Source organism: Staurois parvus, unplaced genomic scaffold (assembly GCF_062004578.1).
Source record: "Staurois parvus isolate SC_StPar_1 unplaced genomic scaffold, SC_StPar_1.0 ptg000235l, whole genome shotgun sequence".
In the NCBI taxonomy this organism is placed as follows: Eukaryota; Metazoa; Chordata; class Amphibia; order Anura; family Ranidae; genus Staurois; species Staurois parvus.
Genome location: NW_028318031.1, coordinates 5,943,998 through 5,962,824, shown reverse-complemented (window position 1 = coordinate 5,962,824; position 18,827 = coordinate 5,943,998). Strand labels below are relative to the sequence as shown.

Sequence of the window (18,827 nt, the reverse complement as noted above, 5' to 3'; positions counted from 1 at the left end):
ACTTTCTTCCTCCACTTTTTTGTGCCATACCAATACATACAAAAGAAATAAACATGGAAATACCTAAACGTTTGTAATTGCAAAAATATTCTGGGTGAAATGGTGCATTATCCATCAGAAATACAGGGTTGCCAATATTTTTGACCATGACTGTGTATAGATAGACAGACAGACAGTGTGTGTACTTTTTATATAGAGTATTGTACAAATGTTTTAAATGGGTGTAAAGAAAGAATGCTTTCCAAAAAATATTGTAATTTTTTTTAATCAATTTACAAAATGCAAAGTGAGCGATCAGAAGAAAAACTAAATAAAAATCAATATTTGTTGTGACTACCCTTTGGCTTCAAACCAGCATAATTTCTTACACTTGCACACTTTGTACACTTGCACAAAGGCAGGGAGTTTTTAGGATTAGAGTCAAGTGTATGATTAACCAATTATACCAAGCAGGTGCTAATGATCATCAACTTCATATGTAGGTTGAAACACCATCAATAGCTGACACAGAGAAACAGCTGTGTAGAAGGCTCTGCTACTAAAGTGAGGTTGTGGAAGACCGTTTCATGTAACAGGTCATATACCACAGCAAGACTGAACACAGCAACAAGACACAAGGTAGCTATTCTGCATCAGCAAGGTCTCTCCCAGGCAAAGATTCCAAAGAAGACTGGGGATTCAAGATGTGCTGTTCAAGCTCTTTCAATGAAGAACAATGAAACGGGCAACGTTGAGGATCGTAAGATGCAGTGGTCGGCCAAGGAAACCTAATGCAACAGATGAAAGACACATCAGGCTTATTTCCCTTCAACATCAGAAAAATGTCCAGAAGTGCCATTAGCACAGAGCTGGTGAAAACCAGTGGGAACCAAGTATACCTATCTACTATCTGGAGACGTCTGGCCAGAAGTGGTTTTTCATGGAAGAATTGCAGCCAAAAAACCGTACTTTTGACTTGGAAACAAGTTTAAGCAACTCAACTAGCCTCAAAAATATAGGAACCAGGGTGCAGAAAAATGCCAGCAAGTGTTGTGGACTGATGAGTCAAAATTTTGATGAGCTGGAGAGCAGTACAGTAATGTGTCTGCAGGCAACCGTGAAGCATGATAGAGGTTCCTTGCAAGTTTGGGGCTGCATTTCTGCAAATGGGGTTGGAGATTCGGTCAAGATCAACGGTGTCCTCAATGCAGAGAAATACAGGCAGATACTTATCCATCATGCTATACCATCAGGGAGGCATGTGATTGTCCCCAAATGTATTTTGCAGCAGGACAACCGCAAACGTATAGCCAATGCCTTTAAGAACTGTCTTCAGTGTAAAGAAGAACAAGGAGTCCTGGAAGTGAAGAGCCCAGATCTCAACACCATCAAGTCTGTCTGCGATTACATGAAAAGACAAAAGATTTGAGGTTAATTCCATCCTAGATGTTTTTAACAACCTAACTGCCGAGTTCCTTCAAAAAGTGTGTGCAAGTATATCCAGAAGAATTGATGTTGTTTTTGAAGGCAAAGGAAGGCCACACCAAATATTTGATTTGAATTTCTCTTCATTTACTTTCCATTTTGGTAACTAATAAAAGTAAACTATTAACACTTCTATTTCTGAAAGCTTTCTTAAAGTAGAACTATAGGCAAAATGTTTTTTTTTTTTTTTTCATTTTGGATAGAGTAAGGGAGGGTTAAAACCCCTGTCAGTTTTATCATCTGTGTCCCATTGGGAAGTTTTACCTTCACTTTCTGTCCCATGGCCAAACAGGAAGTGTGTAAAAATCCCTGCAAATTAAGGGAATCCCTTGGAAACTTCTTGATCATCCAAAAATTTCTCCTCCATTACTTTTTTAGGGAACAACCCAACATTTGGGGGTTTCTTTTACTTTCACTTTCAATAATAATGGTAAACAGGGCAAATAGAGACCGTGAATCTCCCTAATAGGGCACAGACAGCAATAAAAACCATATAGGTGTTTTAATCTATCTTTGCTGTGTCCAAAACTAAAATAAAAGTTTACACCTGCCTGTAGAGCAACAATTTTTTTTTCAGATCCTCAGAGTTCTTTGCCATGAGGTGCCATGTTGAACTTCCAGTGACCAGTATGAGAGAGTGAGAGCAATAACACCAAATTTAACACACCTGCTCCCCATCCACTCCGGAGACCTTGTAACACTAATGAGTCACATGACACCAGGGAGGGAAAATGGCTAATTGGGCCCACTTTAGACATTTTCACTTAGTGGTGGACTCACTTTTGTTGCCAGCGGTTCAGACATTAATGGCTGTGTGTTGAGTTATTTCAAGGGGACAGCAAATTTACACTGTTATACAAGCTGTACAATCACTACATTGTAGCAAAGTGTCATTTCTTCAGTGTTGTCACATGAAAAGATAGAATAAAATATTTACAAAATTGTGAGTGGTGCACTCACTTCTGGGAGATACTGTATATACAGTATCTCCCACATATTTCGATGTTTCATATTTGCCTGAGCAAAAAAAAAATGTTTTCTTTTTTTTGTTGTCCCAATAAAATTGAAGAACACTATACATTTCTATTAAAAGTTCAGTACGCTGGGTGGATTCATAGGTGGATGCATATACAGTATGTCATATTGTTGTCACTGATACTTTCATTGCCTTTTAAACTTTGTCATGTCAGATGTGCGCCTGTTGAGATGTACTGTCCTCTCGGTTTTCTATGACAGTAAATAAAGGCTGCCTGGACAGTGACTTGGCTATGGGGAAACAGCACTGGGGGTGGCATATGCATCTTTGTAAATTAATCTTTCTGTACCCTTTTTCTGCCAAAAACAAGAAGACTTATGAAGACATGTTCATTTTCTTTCCTTACAGAATGGCTGCCAGGTGCTTCTGGGATGCAGATACAGATAATTATGCTGAAGAGGTTTTCATGAATGTAAGATCCTCTTCTCTTATGAAACTGTACTCCTAGAGCTTTAAATCATGTTTTTTTTTAATAAAATGGATATATTGGGGTTTATTTACTAAAGCTGGAAAGTGCAAAACCCGGCTCACTTCTGCATAAAAACCAATCAGCTTCCAGGTTTTTTTGCCAAAGCTTAAAGTGGTTGTAAACAGACTACAGAACTGACAGAGAGGGAAAGAGAGGGACACTGAGGACAGAGCAGGATGACAGAGGCACATAAACTGACCATGATATCATGGATCAGCAGCCATGATTAGCATCTTCAGCACACCTAGGGGTACACAAGTACAGGCAGGATCAACCAGGTATTGTACCACATAGACTAGGACGAATGACGCTCCAGAAACACTATGCTATATATTATGCCTTAAAGGGTTTTTTTTGTAGGGTTACAACCACTTCTTTTATTGAACAAGCTGAGGTTAGAAGCTGATTGGCTACCATGCACAGCTGCACCAGATTCTGAGTGTTCCAGTTTTAGTAAATCTACCACATAATGTCAATTGTAAGGTTAGCTGTACTTTCATTAAAAATGAATATCAAAACATCAGGTAGACCTTGGAAGTCTTAGGGTGACACTGTTACTACAGGGTTACTTGTAAACAAACCCTGCCTGTAAAAGAAGAGCATTTCTGGCAGCCTGTGTCTTCAAAGTCTGCCACTTTGCTGCTTTCTAAACTCTGCAGGTATTCCACACTTCCAGGTGTGTGAACATCTGCTCCTTTGGCTGCACACTGTGGTTGCTCTCTTTGGATTCCACATCACCATGCGACTCACCCCAAAGTGTGAAACAAGTATACATACTCTTCTTTAGCATCTTGGACATTGGACTTTAAAAAGGACTAGTGACCAGTATTGCAGGTGGTCTACCTGCATTACTCACTTACCATATCGGATTTTGCACTGTTTCTGTATGTGGAGGCAGCCATCTTGGAAGAAGCAGGATTTTGCTTCCCATTGTCAGAGCCTTCAGCAAGGAGAACAGTGAGCAATACAGTAGTGACACTATGGATAAACAGCTGTGAGAAGTGCATTAAATTTCAGGAGGAATTCAAGTCAGAAGGTAACTTTTTTAAGGGTATTGGTTGAGCACAATGAACACTTCTAAATGTTCACTATAACATAGCAAACCTTTACGTCTACTTTAACCCCTTGGTGCCTTCTGGCCCTTTAAGGGTTTCAGAAGGCGGGACGGGGTTTTAAGGTCATGTGGCTGCCATAATTCGCCATCACGGCGGTCACATGATCGGGAAAGGTCCTGATCGAAAGAGGAGATCGGGACCTTTCCGTGAGTACCGGACATGTGTGCTGGGAGTGCACTCTCAGCACATATATTTTTCTTAGTTGCATGCAAATGTGTGGCCGCTCAGTGTCAAGGCCTAGACACCGAGAGGCCCCACGTTTGCGTGCGGCCGGTGCGAAGAGGTTAAGGTACCTACTTAGTCAACCTTGAACTTTGTGATGGCATTATACGTTGGTTTTCATAAGAGGTTCCTTTTAAAGTGGAACTAAGTCCTCTTATCTTTTACAACCAAGGAAGGCACCATCTTAGCCTCTGTTTGATTTGCAGTCACCATGGTGTTTCACATGTGATAAGTTATTACACCAGCCATTTTGTAGCTGTACAGATCGTTTGAGAGCTCACATAAGCACACTAATAACTGTAACAGATATGTTTCACAACATGCCTTTAATGTATCTTGTTTTGGGAAACCGTTAAATTGGGGGGTTTATTTCCACTTTAGTCGTTTTGTGGTCTTTCTGGGGAGAGCTTCCTTCACAACCAATATAGTTGTGACAGAGCCCACTCGGCTATTTGCTGAGCAACTTTAATTTGGCCCTGCTAGACTTTTCTGCTGCTTTACATTAAAGTAGAACTCGCAGGGGAAAAAAACTCACAGCAGCACAATGTACTGTAAATCGGTTACCTCTAATGCTTAAAAGCAGAAACACCGCTTCAAGCAAGAACAGTCAGCACCATATCCAATCCACAGATGAAGGTGCCCTCCCAGCTTACCTCCAAGATCCAGGTATACAGAAATGTAATGGCCATACACTCCACTGGAAGCATTGATACTTTATTGAAATATCAAATGCAAACTAAAAACCTCACAGCACAAGAGCACTGACCGGTGGGAAAGCAGATGCGTTTCATGCACAGTGGCACTTATTCATTACAAAATACAGCTGACCAGATCCATAATTAAATACATCCGTCTAACATATAAGCTCTTCCAGTGGAGTGTGCTGCCATTCCATTTCTGCATACCTCTAATGCTTATTATCCATCTTAGCTTTACCAGCATGTTGGAGACTTGGAGTGCCTCACTTTATAAAGCAACATGTTTATCATAACAAGGAGTTTCCTCATCTAAGAAAAATGCAGACAGCAAAGCCAACAGCTCCTAGGTAATCTCTACAGTGTTACTGGTATATAGAAAGATTCATATTGATGTAGTAATTATGAATGATTCATTCTGAACTGTTACGACTTGTTCACATTAATGTGCTGAGAAATACACATACAAACTAATCTGTATAGGTCAGTCAAAGCCATATTTTGTTTTGTAAATCTTTCACTACACCCTATAAAGAATGTGCCAAACCTGCAGCATTATTCAAGAAGCCGCTTTTAATTATTTTCTTGTATGTACAGTAGCTGTACATTTTCCAGCTACAGTATGAACTAGGCTGATGTATGCATACTTCAGAAGCAGTTATTTTACCGTTTTACCAACATGTTGTTTTTTTTTCTTGCTTTTAGGAGCACCTGTTTTGTGTTGCAGCTGCATTTGGATGCTTTTACTATTAAGAAGACTCAATCTAATATAAATATTCTCTTGGATATTTATTATCTTTTCATTGTGCAACATTTTGTCACATAAGGGTAGTTACAATGATGTAAATATGTTTAGTTTTGTATTATATATAAAAGATATAATAAATTCTAATAGACCTTCTTCACGTACTTATTTCAATTGCAGTACTATATCTAGAAAAAAAAAAAAATAGGCCTGCATGATTCCTATATGCACGCTGAACACCATTATAGTATATGGGCACACTGTACATTATCCTAATGAATGCACACCGAGCACCTCATCATAGTGCATGTACAATGTGCTCATTATTCTAGCGCATGCACACATAGCACACTATCCTAATGCATGAACACAGAGTACATCATCCTAGTGCATGCGCACACACAGCACATTATCCTAGTTCATGCACACATAACACAGCATCCTAGTACATGCAAACACTTGGTCACCATACTAGCGCATGCACACTAAACATTATAATAGTGCAAGTGCATGCTGCACACCATCCTGGTGCATGCACACAGTGCACACTACCCTAATGAATGCAAACACTGCACACCTTCATAGTTCATGAGAAAACAGCACACCATCCTAGTACATTAACACAGTGAACACCATTCTAGTGCCTCCACAAACAATACCCTCTGTGCCCCGTATTTGCCAGCTAGAAACTGCTAATTATTTCAATTACCAAGCCTCAGAATTTACAGATAATAAATATATTTCACTACATAACTAGACATAAGGAATATAACTGTATTATTGGGCTACAAACAATGTAACTAGGGATCTTGGAGGCACAAGGGTATGGTATATAATTTCAGTCACTAGCATACTCTTTTTGTTATCAATTCGGTCAGCCTTGCAGTACACTGTGTCATAGCTGATGATCCCTGATACTGGGGAGGGAGCAAATTAAAATGAATATACTGTTATAGATTAAAGTGTTACTAAACCCAGGACTCTGCATTCACTATATCTGGTCTCACACAGTACAAACAACATGGAAGTGCAATTATTTTAATAAATATAAACTGCTAAATACCTTTTTCATCAGCAATTAGAGCAGTCTTGTGACTTCAGCAGAGCACTGGTTAAAGCTTGTAGGAGGAGTTTTATTTCTGCTCTAGGAGGATGTGAAAGTCCTGACCCTCTGTCTGTACAGTGCTGATTGGCCCTGTGCTGATCACATGCACTCTTCCAAGAAAAAAAAAACACTCTAGCAATACACACTAAACTGAGCATGTGCAGAAGGGCTACGGTTCAGTTTGTCTTATCAGCGTGGGCAGAGAAGTCAGGATCAAATAGCGTTTTTTACAAAATGCAGAGGATTAACCCCTTAGGTTCTACAGTGAGTATAACTAACATGCTTTACTGCATATACAGACTGATTTTACGGTTTTGAGTTTAGTAACACTTTAATGCTGATCTGTAGCTAACCCAGTATAGTTAGTTTTATCATTTTAATGACCAGTTATTTGGTGAAATATATTACCTATAAATTTTAAGGCTTTGAGGTTGATTTACTAAAGGCAAATAGTCTGCGCACTGCAAGTGCAGTTGCTCTAGATCTGAGGGGAAGCTCTGCTGATTTCTATCATCCAACCATGTGCATTTTACAGGCAGGCTGTTTCACACTAAAAGGAAGAATCTATGAACTACCAGAGCGCTTAACAGCTGCATGGTAGTTCATTGAGAACTACAAGCCGTCAAACGCAAAGGTTGTTGGTACTTGTAGTTTCCCATTCACAGAACTCTGTGAATGAATGGCATGGCCAGGTGGGTAGAGCCCCACACAGCCAAGTTTTTTTTTAAATTGTGACAATGAGCAGGAGGGGAAGAAGATCCCCAGCTTGCTGTCACAATGGGGGGGTGTGGAGGCCAGTGCTACAGTAACATGTTACACCCTGAATATGAATAACGCATTCTTTAATAGGAAGCTATACGGTTTTCTATGCCATGCATGATGTTTAGTACTAAAAATACAATTTTTTTTGTATGGATGTTACACCACTTTCTCACACTTAATCTTTCTAAAACTGAGCTTGTAATATTTCCTCCTCCTCGAGTCATCCCCTCCTCCTCCCACATGACTTTATCTTTGAGATCAACAGTACAACCATTGGTCCCCAGCTATATTACCAACCTCATCTGCAGATATTACCCAAATCGTCCTCTCCTCTCCTCCAAGATGTCTTGCTCTCTAGCTCCCTTGTTACCTTCTCCTATGCTCGCCTCCAGGACTTTTCCAGAACCTCTTCCATCCTCTGGAACTCCCTACCCCAGTATGTCTGTTCAGTTCTTACCCTGTCTGCTTTTAGACGATCTCTGAAAACTCTTTTATTTAGAGAAGCCTACCCCACCTCCACCTAAAAAGCTATTCTTGAGCCTCCTCCATCAGATCATCCCCTGCAGCTATTACCTTTTGTACCACTTCCCCCGCCCTTTAGACTGTAAACTGCATGAGCAGGGCCCCCCTATTCCTTCTGTATTGACCTGTATTGTACTTGTTCTGTACCCCTTTATATTGCAAAGCGCTGCACAAACTGTTGGCGCTATATAAATCTTGTATAATATTAAGTTCACATTTACTACAAGAAAAAAAGATTTATTACTTAAAAAGGATTCTCAGATCCAAACCGCTTATATAGTGCATTCATAAAGTATTCAGACCCCCTTCACTTTTTCTAATGTTGGTATGTTGCAGCCTGATACTACAGTTGTTTAAATTCATTTAATTTTCATTAATCTACACTCAGTGCTCCATTATGACAAACTGAAAACAGAATTTTAAAAATGTCTGTGAATTTATGAAAAAGAATAAACTAAAATATCACATGTACTTAAGTATTCAGACCCTTTACTCAGTACTTTGTTGAAGCACCTTTGACAGCAATTACAGCCTTTATTATTTTTGGGTATAATGCGACAAGCTTTGCACACCTAGATCGAGGGACTCTCTGCCGTTCGTCTTTGTAAATCCTCTCAAGCTTAGTCAGGATGGATGGGGAATGTTGGTGAGCAGCTATTTGCAGGTCTCTCCAGAGATGTTCAATAGGGTTAAAGTCAGGGTTCTGGCTGGGCCACTCTAGGACATTCAAAGAGTTGTCCATAAGCCACTCCTGTGTTGGCTGTGTTCTTAGGATCATTGTGATGTTGGAAGGTGAGCCTTCAGCCCAGTCTGAGGTCCTGAGCGCTGTGAAACAGGTTTTCATTGAGGATATCTCTGTACTTTGCTACATTCAGCTTCCCCTCAACCCTAAGCAGTCTTCCAGTCCCTGCTGCTGAAAAACACCCCCACAGCATGATGCTGCCACCACCATGCTTCACTGTTGGGATGGTATTGGGCAGGTGATGAGCGGTGCCTGGTTTCCTCCAGCCATAACGTTTAGAATTGAGACCAAACAGTTCGATCTTGGTTTTATCAGACCAAAGAATTTTGTTCTTCACAGTCTAAGGGCCAGTTCACACTACATGCGGTTCAGTTGCTTTTACTCTGCATCCAAAAAGCACAGAAAGTAGGTTATATGGTTGTCGATGCCATAGTTCACATCAGTGCTTGCAGTTCCAGTGCATTCCAGTTGCAGAAAAAAAGTAGAACATGCTGCATTTTTTTCTGCACAAAACTGTACTAAATCGCACAAGAACACACCAAAAAAGGGGAACAAATGAACTGGAATGCATAAAAACGCACTGAAACGCGTAAAAAAAGTATAAAAAATGCACCGGAATGCACCAAAACCCGCATGCAAAAACACATCTGGAACGCATCTGGACTGCATTTCCATAGTGTGAACTGAGCCTGATCCCCGGTTCACATCTGTGCGGGCGGCATTTTGCATGGGCATGAGAGCCCATTAATTTGAATGGACTCCCGTGCCCGTGACATGCACGAAAAGAAGTCCCTGCACTTCCGAAAACGCAGCCCGCACGGGAACCTTGATTCCCAGTATGGTTTCGGTTTCCAGTGCGGGCGGCGTGCCAATAGAACTAATGGCACCCGCCCGCGGGGCTGCATTTATCTGTGCCGGTGGTGTGGCTGCACGGATTTTCGTGCGGATCCACAGCGGCACCACCCGCACAGATGTGAACCTAGGGTGAGAGTCCTTTAGGTGTTTTTTTTTGTCTTGTTTTTTTTTAACCGCTTGCCGACCAGCCACTGGAGAAATACTGTGGCAGGGCGGCACGGCTGCGCAAAACCATGTTTTAAAACGTGATTTTGCAAAACATGTAGGGGGCGCGAGGCACGCCTCCGCCCTACCAGCGCCGCCGATCGAGGATGCGGGTATCAGTCACCGGGTCGCGGCCGGTCATTACCTGCCGTGTCCCAGAGATTACCGGCAATCACTGACAGAGCACGGCTGCAGTCCCCCCCAGTGTCAGAATGTCCGCCGCAGTCCTGCCATAGGTCGCTGATCAGCACCATAAGTCACTGATCGCCGCCATAAGTCGCTGATCGCCGCCATTATTAGTATAAAAAAAAATTAAAAATCCCAGTATCTTTCCCGCCATTTGTAAACGCTATAACTTTCACGTAAACCAATTAATTTACACGTATTGGGTTTTTTTTTAGCAAAGACATGTCGCAGAATGCCTTTTGGCTGAAATTTATGATGAAATTTGATTTTTAAATTTTTTACTGGACATGTTTTATAGCAAAAAGTCCAAAATATTGTTTTTTTTTCTCAAAAGTGCAAAAAATAAAAACCGCACAGGCGATCAAATACCACCGAAAGAAAGCTCAATTTGTGGGAAAAAAAGGACGTAAATTTAATTTGGATGCAGTGTTGCATGACCGCGCAATTGTCAGTTAAACTAACGCAGCGCCATAACACAAACCTCTTCTGTAACCGCTTCCTGACCACCCTATAGCAGAAATACTGCTACAGTGCGGCATGGGTGCGCAAAATAACATATATATATATATATATATACACATGATTTGCACTCCCATGGTTTTCACACCCCTCCCAGATAGCATCAGATTGCCCGTCAGTACACCAGTCATCACATTTAACCCCTTGATTGCCAGGAACACGCTCATGCACAATAATCCTCCATTGCTAGTATAGCGTCTGAACGGATCAATATAATTGATCAGGTCAGCACTATACCAGCGTTTACATTAATATAGCTTCCCCAAAAATGCAGCGTTAGCAGGATCAGCCCCGGAACCTGCGTTTAGCCCCTACGCTTACCCCCACCGCCCTTCTCCCCCAGCAAGTGCAGTGTCAGTAGGTCCCTGTCACTTGATACATTGCAGACAAAACCGCAGTGTTCGCAGAATCAGGCCTGATCTCTGTTAGCACTTGTCAGTAAATTTGTATGACTCTCATATGAAACAGAATGCCAGTACTAGTGCCGTGCTACCTTTTGGTGAACTGGCGAGCATCAGCGGTCTAGTACATCTTGGTCTTTCACATATCTTGGATTGTAAGCTCCCAGGATCAGGCCCTCCTAACCCTCTTATATTGAACTATATTGTTCTGTATTGTCTCCCGTTATATTGTAAAGCACTGAGCAAACTGTTGGCGCTATTTAAATCCTGTATAATAATAATACCAGCACTGCAGTATGACTTGGTGACGTGGCGAGTCCCATAAGTCCAGTACAAGCCGGTGCGGTGGCGAGCACAAGTATTGTCCTGCAGCCACCAAGAATTTGTACACGGGCCCATAGAGCTCCTAGTATGCTTCCGGATGTGCTTGCAAATCCCAATTGGCAGCCAACAAATTTTGCAGCACCCGTACTTCCCCCATTCACTGCCCAACCTGGAATTCAGGTGGAAATAGCAAATTTAACTACTCCCCTTAATTTTTGGAGCTGTTTTTCACAGAATATCTGTATGCGTTGATTGTGGATCAAAGCAATTTATATGCACAACATTTTATCACCGCCAACCAACATTTAAACCTTGCCAGACCAGTCGCATGGAAACTCATTACGGTTTTCGAATTTACATTTTTTTGGGGCCTAACCCTCAACATGGCCATTACTAAAAGAAATGGTTTCCAGTTGTATTGGTCCACAGACCCAATTCATCAAATGCCGTGTTCTCTGCTGCCATGGCCAGGCATAGATATGAGCGTATAATGTGTTTTATGCATTTCAACAACACACTCTGTCATCCTCAGGGTGACCCTGAATTTGACCGGCTCCACAAAATTCAGCCCCTTGCAAATCACCTTAGCCAACAATTTGCAGATGTCTATACTCCCCAGCAAAACATCTGCATTGATGAGTCCCGCATTAATTTTTCTGGCTGCCTTGCATTCAAACAATTTCTCCCCAGCAAGCGTGCCAGATATGGGGTCAAGATGTAAAGACCTGTGAGAGGACAACAGGCTATACTTATAAGTTTTGGATTTACGAGGGAAAGATAGTCATGTGGAGCCCACGGATGCGCAGACTACATGGGGAGCAGTGGCAAGATAGTTTGGTACTTGGTGTCATCCTTTTTCCATATGGGGGACCACTTATACGTGGACAATTTTCATTCAAGCATGCCACTAGACATTAGACATTTGTACAATCTTGGAAATGGCACATTTGGCAAAGTGTGACCTAATGTGTGCCCACCATTAGAAGTGGGTTGATGCAGGGCGGTATATTCTAATGGTGGGCATACCACACACTTTTTCTGACAGAAATTTCTTCTCTTTTTTTCATTCAGCCCACAGGCTGCATACAAAAAAAAGAACATAGCATATACACCCAACAAGGACCAGCGACATACTGGTACATCACTGGATTTTGAATGGTTATACCAGGATGATGCCTATAGCTGCAGGCATCATCCTGGTATCGTTTTTTTTTTTCAGCCGGCGATCGGCTTTCATGTAAAAGCAATCCTAGTGGCTAATTAGCTGCAGGATTTCTTTTACAAGCAGCGGGAGATTATGCCCCCGCTGCCTTCCACGGCCTTCTCGGGCAGTCTCGTGCCATCGGGGGAACCTGAGAATGTAGCCGGTGTTTCTGCCAGCTGACTATAGAGCTGATTGGAGACCAGAGTGGTGCCAATCATCTCTATAGTCTAAGAATTCGGAAGCTACAAGCATTTCATCACTTCAGTTTCGCAGGATATAAACAGCGCCATTTGTAAATTGGGAAAGCATCTGATCACACCAATTTTGGTTTGATTAGATAATGTAAGGGCAGAGGAGATATCCAGAGTCTGATAGACCCCAGATTTCTCAAAAAAGAATATATGACAATGCCCATTGAAGTTATAGGGGATATTTGCATTCCCTGTGATAGCATTAAAAGTGATAAAAAAAAAAAAAAATGAAAGGTACAGTGTAAAAATAATTAAAAAAATCAAAATGACTAAAAAAAAAAAACCTCGCCCCTCCCATGCACGCACACCTGTGTGCACAAGCGTTGACCCTGTGGCGGTATGTAAACAACGTATGCACCATACATGTGAGGTATCGCCGTGAATGTCAGATCAAGGGCAGTAATTCTAACACTAGACCCCCTCTGTAAATCTAAAATGGTAGCTTTTAAAGGCTTTTAAAGTGTTGCCTATGGATATTAAAAATATATGCAGTTTGTCGCCATTTCACGGGGCATGTGCAGTTTTAAAGCATGTCATGTTTGGTATCTATTTACTCGACTTACCAAATAATTTTTGGGTATATGGAAAAAAGAAAGGTGGATTTAGTTGAAGTATTTAACCCTATAGGGGGAAAAAATGGAGTGAAATTGGAAGATAATTTTAAAAATTTAAAGCACTTGTTAGAAAAACAGATTCGTATTTGGTGGGATGTGAACACTTTGGAATTATATTTAAAAGAGAAAATTACACCTAGAAGACTTAGATGGGATATACCTGCTAATGATGGATTAGAGGATAAGGATTTGATGGAAGAATGGTTTTGTTTTTTCAATCACTGTGAGAGCAAACTTTTGGAGTTGATCATAAAAAGGAGACAGGTGAAATTGAGGAAAGTAGAATCAAAGATTAAAAAACTTAAAGATATTATGTTGCCGTTTGTGGACACTACTGAATATAAAGAGAGATCAGATGTAGTTCAACAATACATTACAAAAATTGATAAAGATACTAAAAATAAAAAAGTAAAAAAATATAACAGAGATACAGATGACTATAAAAGTAATAAAGTTTACAAATGGCAAGAAAATTTGAGTATTGAAGAAGTTGATTCTCGACAATCTACACCAGAAAAAGTCACAGTCAATACAAATTCGGTTAAGAAAAAAACTCCCAATGCTCCCCAAGAAAAACGAAAGATAAAATTTCATGAAAATGATATGAATACCCTCGAATTGAATAATCCCACCCATAGACCTTATTATGAAGGAAAAGGAAGGGTATATAGAGGGACCTTCAATTATAGGAGAGCAGGGAGAGCTAGAGGTAATTGGTTTCAGAGAGGAGGTTTTCAGGGTAATTTTTCCAATAGAGGGGGTTTTCAGGACCCGAGCAGAGGATGGGACCCAGAGATGAGATATTACAATCCCAATTACAGGGGATGGAATCAAAGAGGTACATATGGTATGAAAAACAATGGAGGAGGTACAGAGGAAAAAGAGGAGGTAAACGAAAACGAAAAGAAAAGGAAAAGAGATCTATAGGCACTGGAATTTTTAATTTAAGTGATGTTTGTCTTACTGAAAAAGAGCTAAAAGTTTTAGATTTAGGGCTAAAATATATACCCAGAAAAAATGTAAGTAAATTTGATGTTTTTATCGATCTGCAAAAGTTCATTAGAAAGTTGAACATAAAAAATTTTTTTGAGAAAAATAAAGATAATAAAGAGGGGATCAGTAAAGTACTAAATACTAAAACTTTTTTTAAAGATATTGATAAAAACAGCTATATCCCGGTTTCAAGTGGACATCATCCTAAATGGCTATATAATACGCCAAGAAGTCAGTTTACGAGAATTAAAAGGAATTGCAGTTTAAGGAAAGATTTTGTTGATCAAACTGATGTATTGATCGATCGGTTTATTGAGAAAGGATATAAAAAACCTTTTTTGTCAACAGAAAGGGAAATGATTGATAAAAAGGATAGAAGTACTTTTCTGTCTAATAGAAAGATAAAGAATAACAACTTTGATATGGCTTTTATTACCAACTTTAATAATCAGTATAAAGAGATTGAGGGTATTTTCAAGAAATATTTGCCGATTTTGTTAAAAGATGAGGTATTGAAAAAGATCATTCCAAAAAAACCTAAATTTATTTATAAGAAAAATCGATCTATAAGGACGAAATTAGTGCATAATGTTCTAGATCCACCAAAAGAGGTAGATTTTTTTCCCGATTTGAAGGGATTTGTTCATTGTAACAGGTGTAAAGCATGTAGAACGATAAATAGATCGAATAAAATAAAGAGGAAGAAATTTATTTCAAATATAACTAAGAAAGAATATAAGATCGAACAACTTATTTCGTGTAATTCCTCTCATGTGATTTATGTTTTGGAATGCCCGTGTCATTTTCAGTACGTGGGAAGAACAGGGAGACAGTTGAAGACTAGGATAAATGGACATTTGAACAATATAAAGAGAGGGTTTGACAAACATAGTGTTTCAAGACATTTTAAATTAAGACACAATAGTGATCCGAGTTTAGCGACATTTTATGGAATTGAGAGAGTAAAAAGTCATTGGAGGGGTTCAGATCTGATTAAAGAAATATCAAAAAAGGAGACTTTTTGGATATATGAATTGGAGTCTTTAGTACCAAGAGGTTTAAATATAGATATTGATTTAAATTGTTTTTTGACAAATTTTTAAGATAAATATTTTAAAATATTGATTACATGTAGTGATCGTTATATATAGTTTATTTTAATTTGGTTTATATTTTTAAAAAAATATTTTTATTTTTTTTTTTTGTATGAGAAGAGTTGTGCTTTAAGTTCTGTGCATGGCCCTTTAAGGGTTTTTCTGTGGTTTGAAGAGCCATGCACAGGATGGTATATATTGCTTTTCTGCATATATTTATGTTTTTATATTTATATTTTTTTGTGGGTGATTTTGAAGAACGGTATTGTGCTGATTCAAACCTGCAGGGTATATATATTTAGCTTTTTTGTTTATGTAGTAGAGTGTATATGTATAATTAAATTGGGAAACACCTGTTCTAGCCGGCGTGATTAAGGAGACTAGGAACGCAGTGATTGGCTGGGTGTTAAAACTATGTAGATGAAGGGTGGTATTTATAAGAGCTGTCTGACGTTCCCATCTGTACTGCCCCTTGATGACGTCGGTGTGACGAAACCGGTTAAAAAAAATAGGGCGTAGCCTACTTGATGTGGACGTTAGAGAGCCTTGCTGGTCTGTGCTGTATGGGTGAGCATTAACTGTATCTCAACCCTTTTTTGCGATTGAAGCTGGTGTCTGTTGGACACCTTGTTTGTGAGTTTCCTTATACCTTTTTTATTAAAGAGATAAATGAAAAAAACGTATTGCACCATTATGTTCTCTTTTTTGTCCCTGAGTGTACTGCATGCTCTCATGGAGGTATGAGAAAGAGTGGAGAAGTTCATCATAAGAGCTTGGGCTGCAAAGTTGTTTGTCTGTGATTATTATTATCTGGAAGTATCTGAAACATCACCATATCTATTTGGACATCGGGTTCATTGCTCCCAGAGCACAAGCGCTGTTGCTGGTTTATTATCTGACCAGCCATTAGCTCTGGTGAGTTCATTTAATCTCCTTTGGTGGTGGATTTCTCACAATTGGTTCAAGTCACTGAAGATATATATATTTTTTTGGACACTAATTTATATTTTTTTGGACACTAATTTATGTTTGGACACTATAATTTATTTAAAACACTAATGTTTTTTGGATGATGATATACACTTTTGTATAAGTTTGTTATTAGCGCATACCTTTTAATTTGGATTATTGTTACCAAATAATTGGCCAATATATTGTGTTTTTCTGCATTCAAAGTAAAAAAAAAGTGTATTTTTAAAAATAAAATAGCATTTGAAAAATCACTGCACAAGTACTATGTGCCATAAAAAATTGTAGTACCCACCATTTTATTCACTAGGGTGTCTGCTTTAAAAAAAAAATATAATGTTTGGGGGTTTAAATTAATTTCCTTGCAAAAAATACTGATTTTTTTCATGCGAACAAAAAGGCCTTGATTCACTAAGATGTGAGTGTATTAGCAGAGACTGACCATTCAGGCAGACTCCGGTCAATCAATCAGTCGTCTGACCAGCGTCTAGCAAGCTCATTAACGAGCCTCTACTGACTACTTTGCCATTAGTGAATGTGGTATCCCGTCTGGCACATTTTTAGGTGCAATACCGGATATATTCGCTAGATGGCGCACAAGCGCGGGCTTTATTAACATTGGCGTTTTTCTGATAGAAAATTCTAATACAGCTGTACTATTACATTCTGAAAATTCTCTTTTGCTATTTTTTTGGCAGTTTCTCCAAAATGATCAGGAAAGTATTGCATTTACTAATGAATGTCATACATTTTATTTTCAAATTTTTCACACTTATATCTCAAATAATTTATATACTTCTAATTTCCCAATATAGTTATATATCTTCATTCTCTTTAATCACATAACTATTCTATGTTAAAGACAAGTGCAGCGCTATAAATGCATGTGATCAATAATGAACGCATGTAAAAACCAAAAAGTGCAAAGAATTGCAATAATGATGTAAACTGGTAAATCGTGCTAAAATAAGTTCATAGAATCATTCCTGAATAATGGAATGTCCTTCGTGTGAGAGTACCAACTCAGAGAGTGCCTATGAATGGCACGTGTGGTCTCTCCGTGACGGACAGTAGTGCATGAACTCGTGAAAGGTAAACCACCCTTGTGTCAAGGTCCTACCTTTTCCCAGAGGTTATGTTACGCCATGTGCTAGCATCCATCTTGGATTTCTGCTGAGCATGATGGGAATCTTTTATGCCTTCAGGTCTCTGAGGTCCATCCCCCAGAGGGGTGTGGCTGAGTACATATAAGCCTGGGATCTGCACATGCTCTTTGCACTTGTGTCTTTGTCTTGCTACAGCTCTGTGTATACGCTCGTGACTCTTCTGGTATTCTGACTCGGCTTGTGACTAAGACCATTCTCTGCGTTTCCCTTTGATCTGACCTTCTGTTGCTGAACCCGGCCCGTGACCTGTGATTCTCTGTCTACTGTTCTGTACTGTTTTGTCCCGTTGTTATTGACCCGGCTTGTCTGACTACGCTATTGTCATTCTCACCAACTACACGCCATTGGTGGCGGCCATTACCGCAGCTGGGGTGTCTCGGGGGCCGCGACCTGGTCCCTGGTTGCGTCAAGTCCATCCCCACCATCAGGGGCCCTGGTGAAGGGCAGCCTGGGACTTAGACTCCGCGCCCTGAGGGACTTCAGTCTGTTGGTGGTGGTTGTCGTCAGCCAGTGCGTTACCCTGCCACTAGGCCTACCTGTCCGTTCCACAGCCCTGCCCTGACACCTTGGGACTGGTCTACACTCACCAGAACAAAAGTATTAATGTGCATGGGTTATACACATCGCACATCTGGGGGTGCAGCGGTATGCTGGCAGCTATGGGTTAGTCATCCAGCTCCATCCATCCATCCATCAGGGTGGGTGCCCAAATGGTCCTGGGGAGGAATTAGCTCAGCCACAGGAGCCAGAAAGGTCCTCAATAGTGTAGTACACTGTCACAGGGGTGGATGACCTTTCACGAGTTCATGCACTACTGTTCGTGGTTATATTTATCTTGTGTAATACCATTTTACTAGTCTATATCATTTGACCAGCGCTCGCTTTATCATTTTTAAACAATGTAACTATTCTACATTATAACTCAAACTGTGTTTCCCACAGTGGTTTAGTGGTTAGAGCTCAGAACTTACAGCACTTGGGTCATGGGTTCTAATCCCAGTCTTGGCAACATCCCAAAAAAATGGAGATCAATTTTCTGGGTTGTGGCAGGAATATTGATCAATTATGATTTTGCCTAATGACTAGAAAGTGGATGAATGTTACTTGCGTACTGTTCTTCTGCCAATTAGGTCATGTGCAATTTTCATGCCGTGTATATTTCATTGTAAC

At 40.0% G+C, this 18,827-nt stretch overlaps 2 protein-coding genes across 2 annotated transcripts in view; one reads left to right on the top strand and one right to left on the bottom strand.

Moving 5' to 3' along the window:
- Nucleotides 1–8,606, top strand: part of DYNLT2B (dynein light chain Tctex-type 2B) — a 28,850-nt gene extending 20,244 nt beyond the window's left edge. The window contains exons 4-5 of the mRNA XM_089680122.1: nt 2,849–2,912; nt 5,707–8,606. Coding sequence (XP_089536248.1) covers nt 2,849–2,912; nt 5,707–5,754 — 112 coding nt within the window. The 3' untranslated portion in view covers nt 5,755–8,606. The remainder of the gene's footprint in view (nt 1–2,848; nt 2,913–5,706) is intronic.
- The window catches only part of PDCD1 (programmed cell death 1), a 118,672-nt gene that overhangs the window by 75,623 nt on the left and 24,222 nt on the right, over nt 1–18,827 (bottom strand). The gene's annotated exons all lie outside the window — the stretch shown is intronic.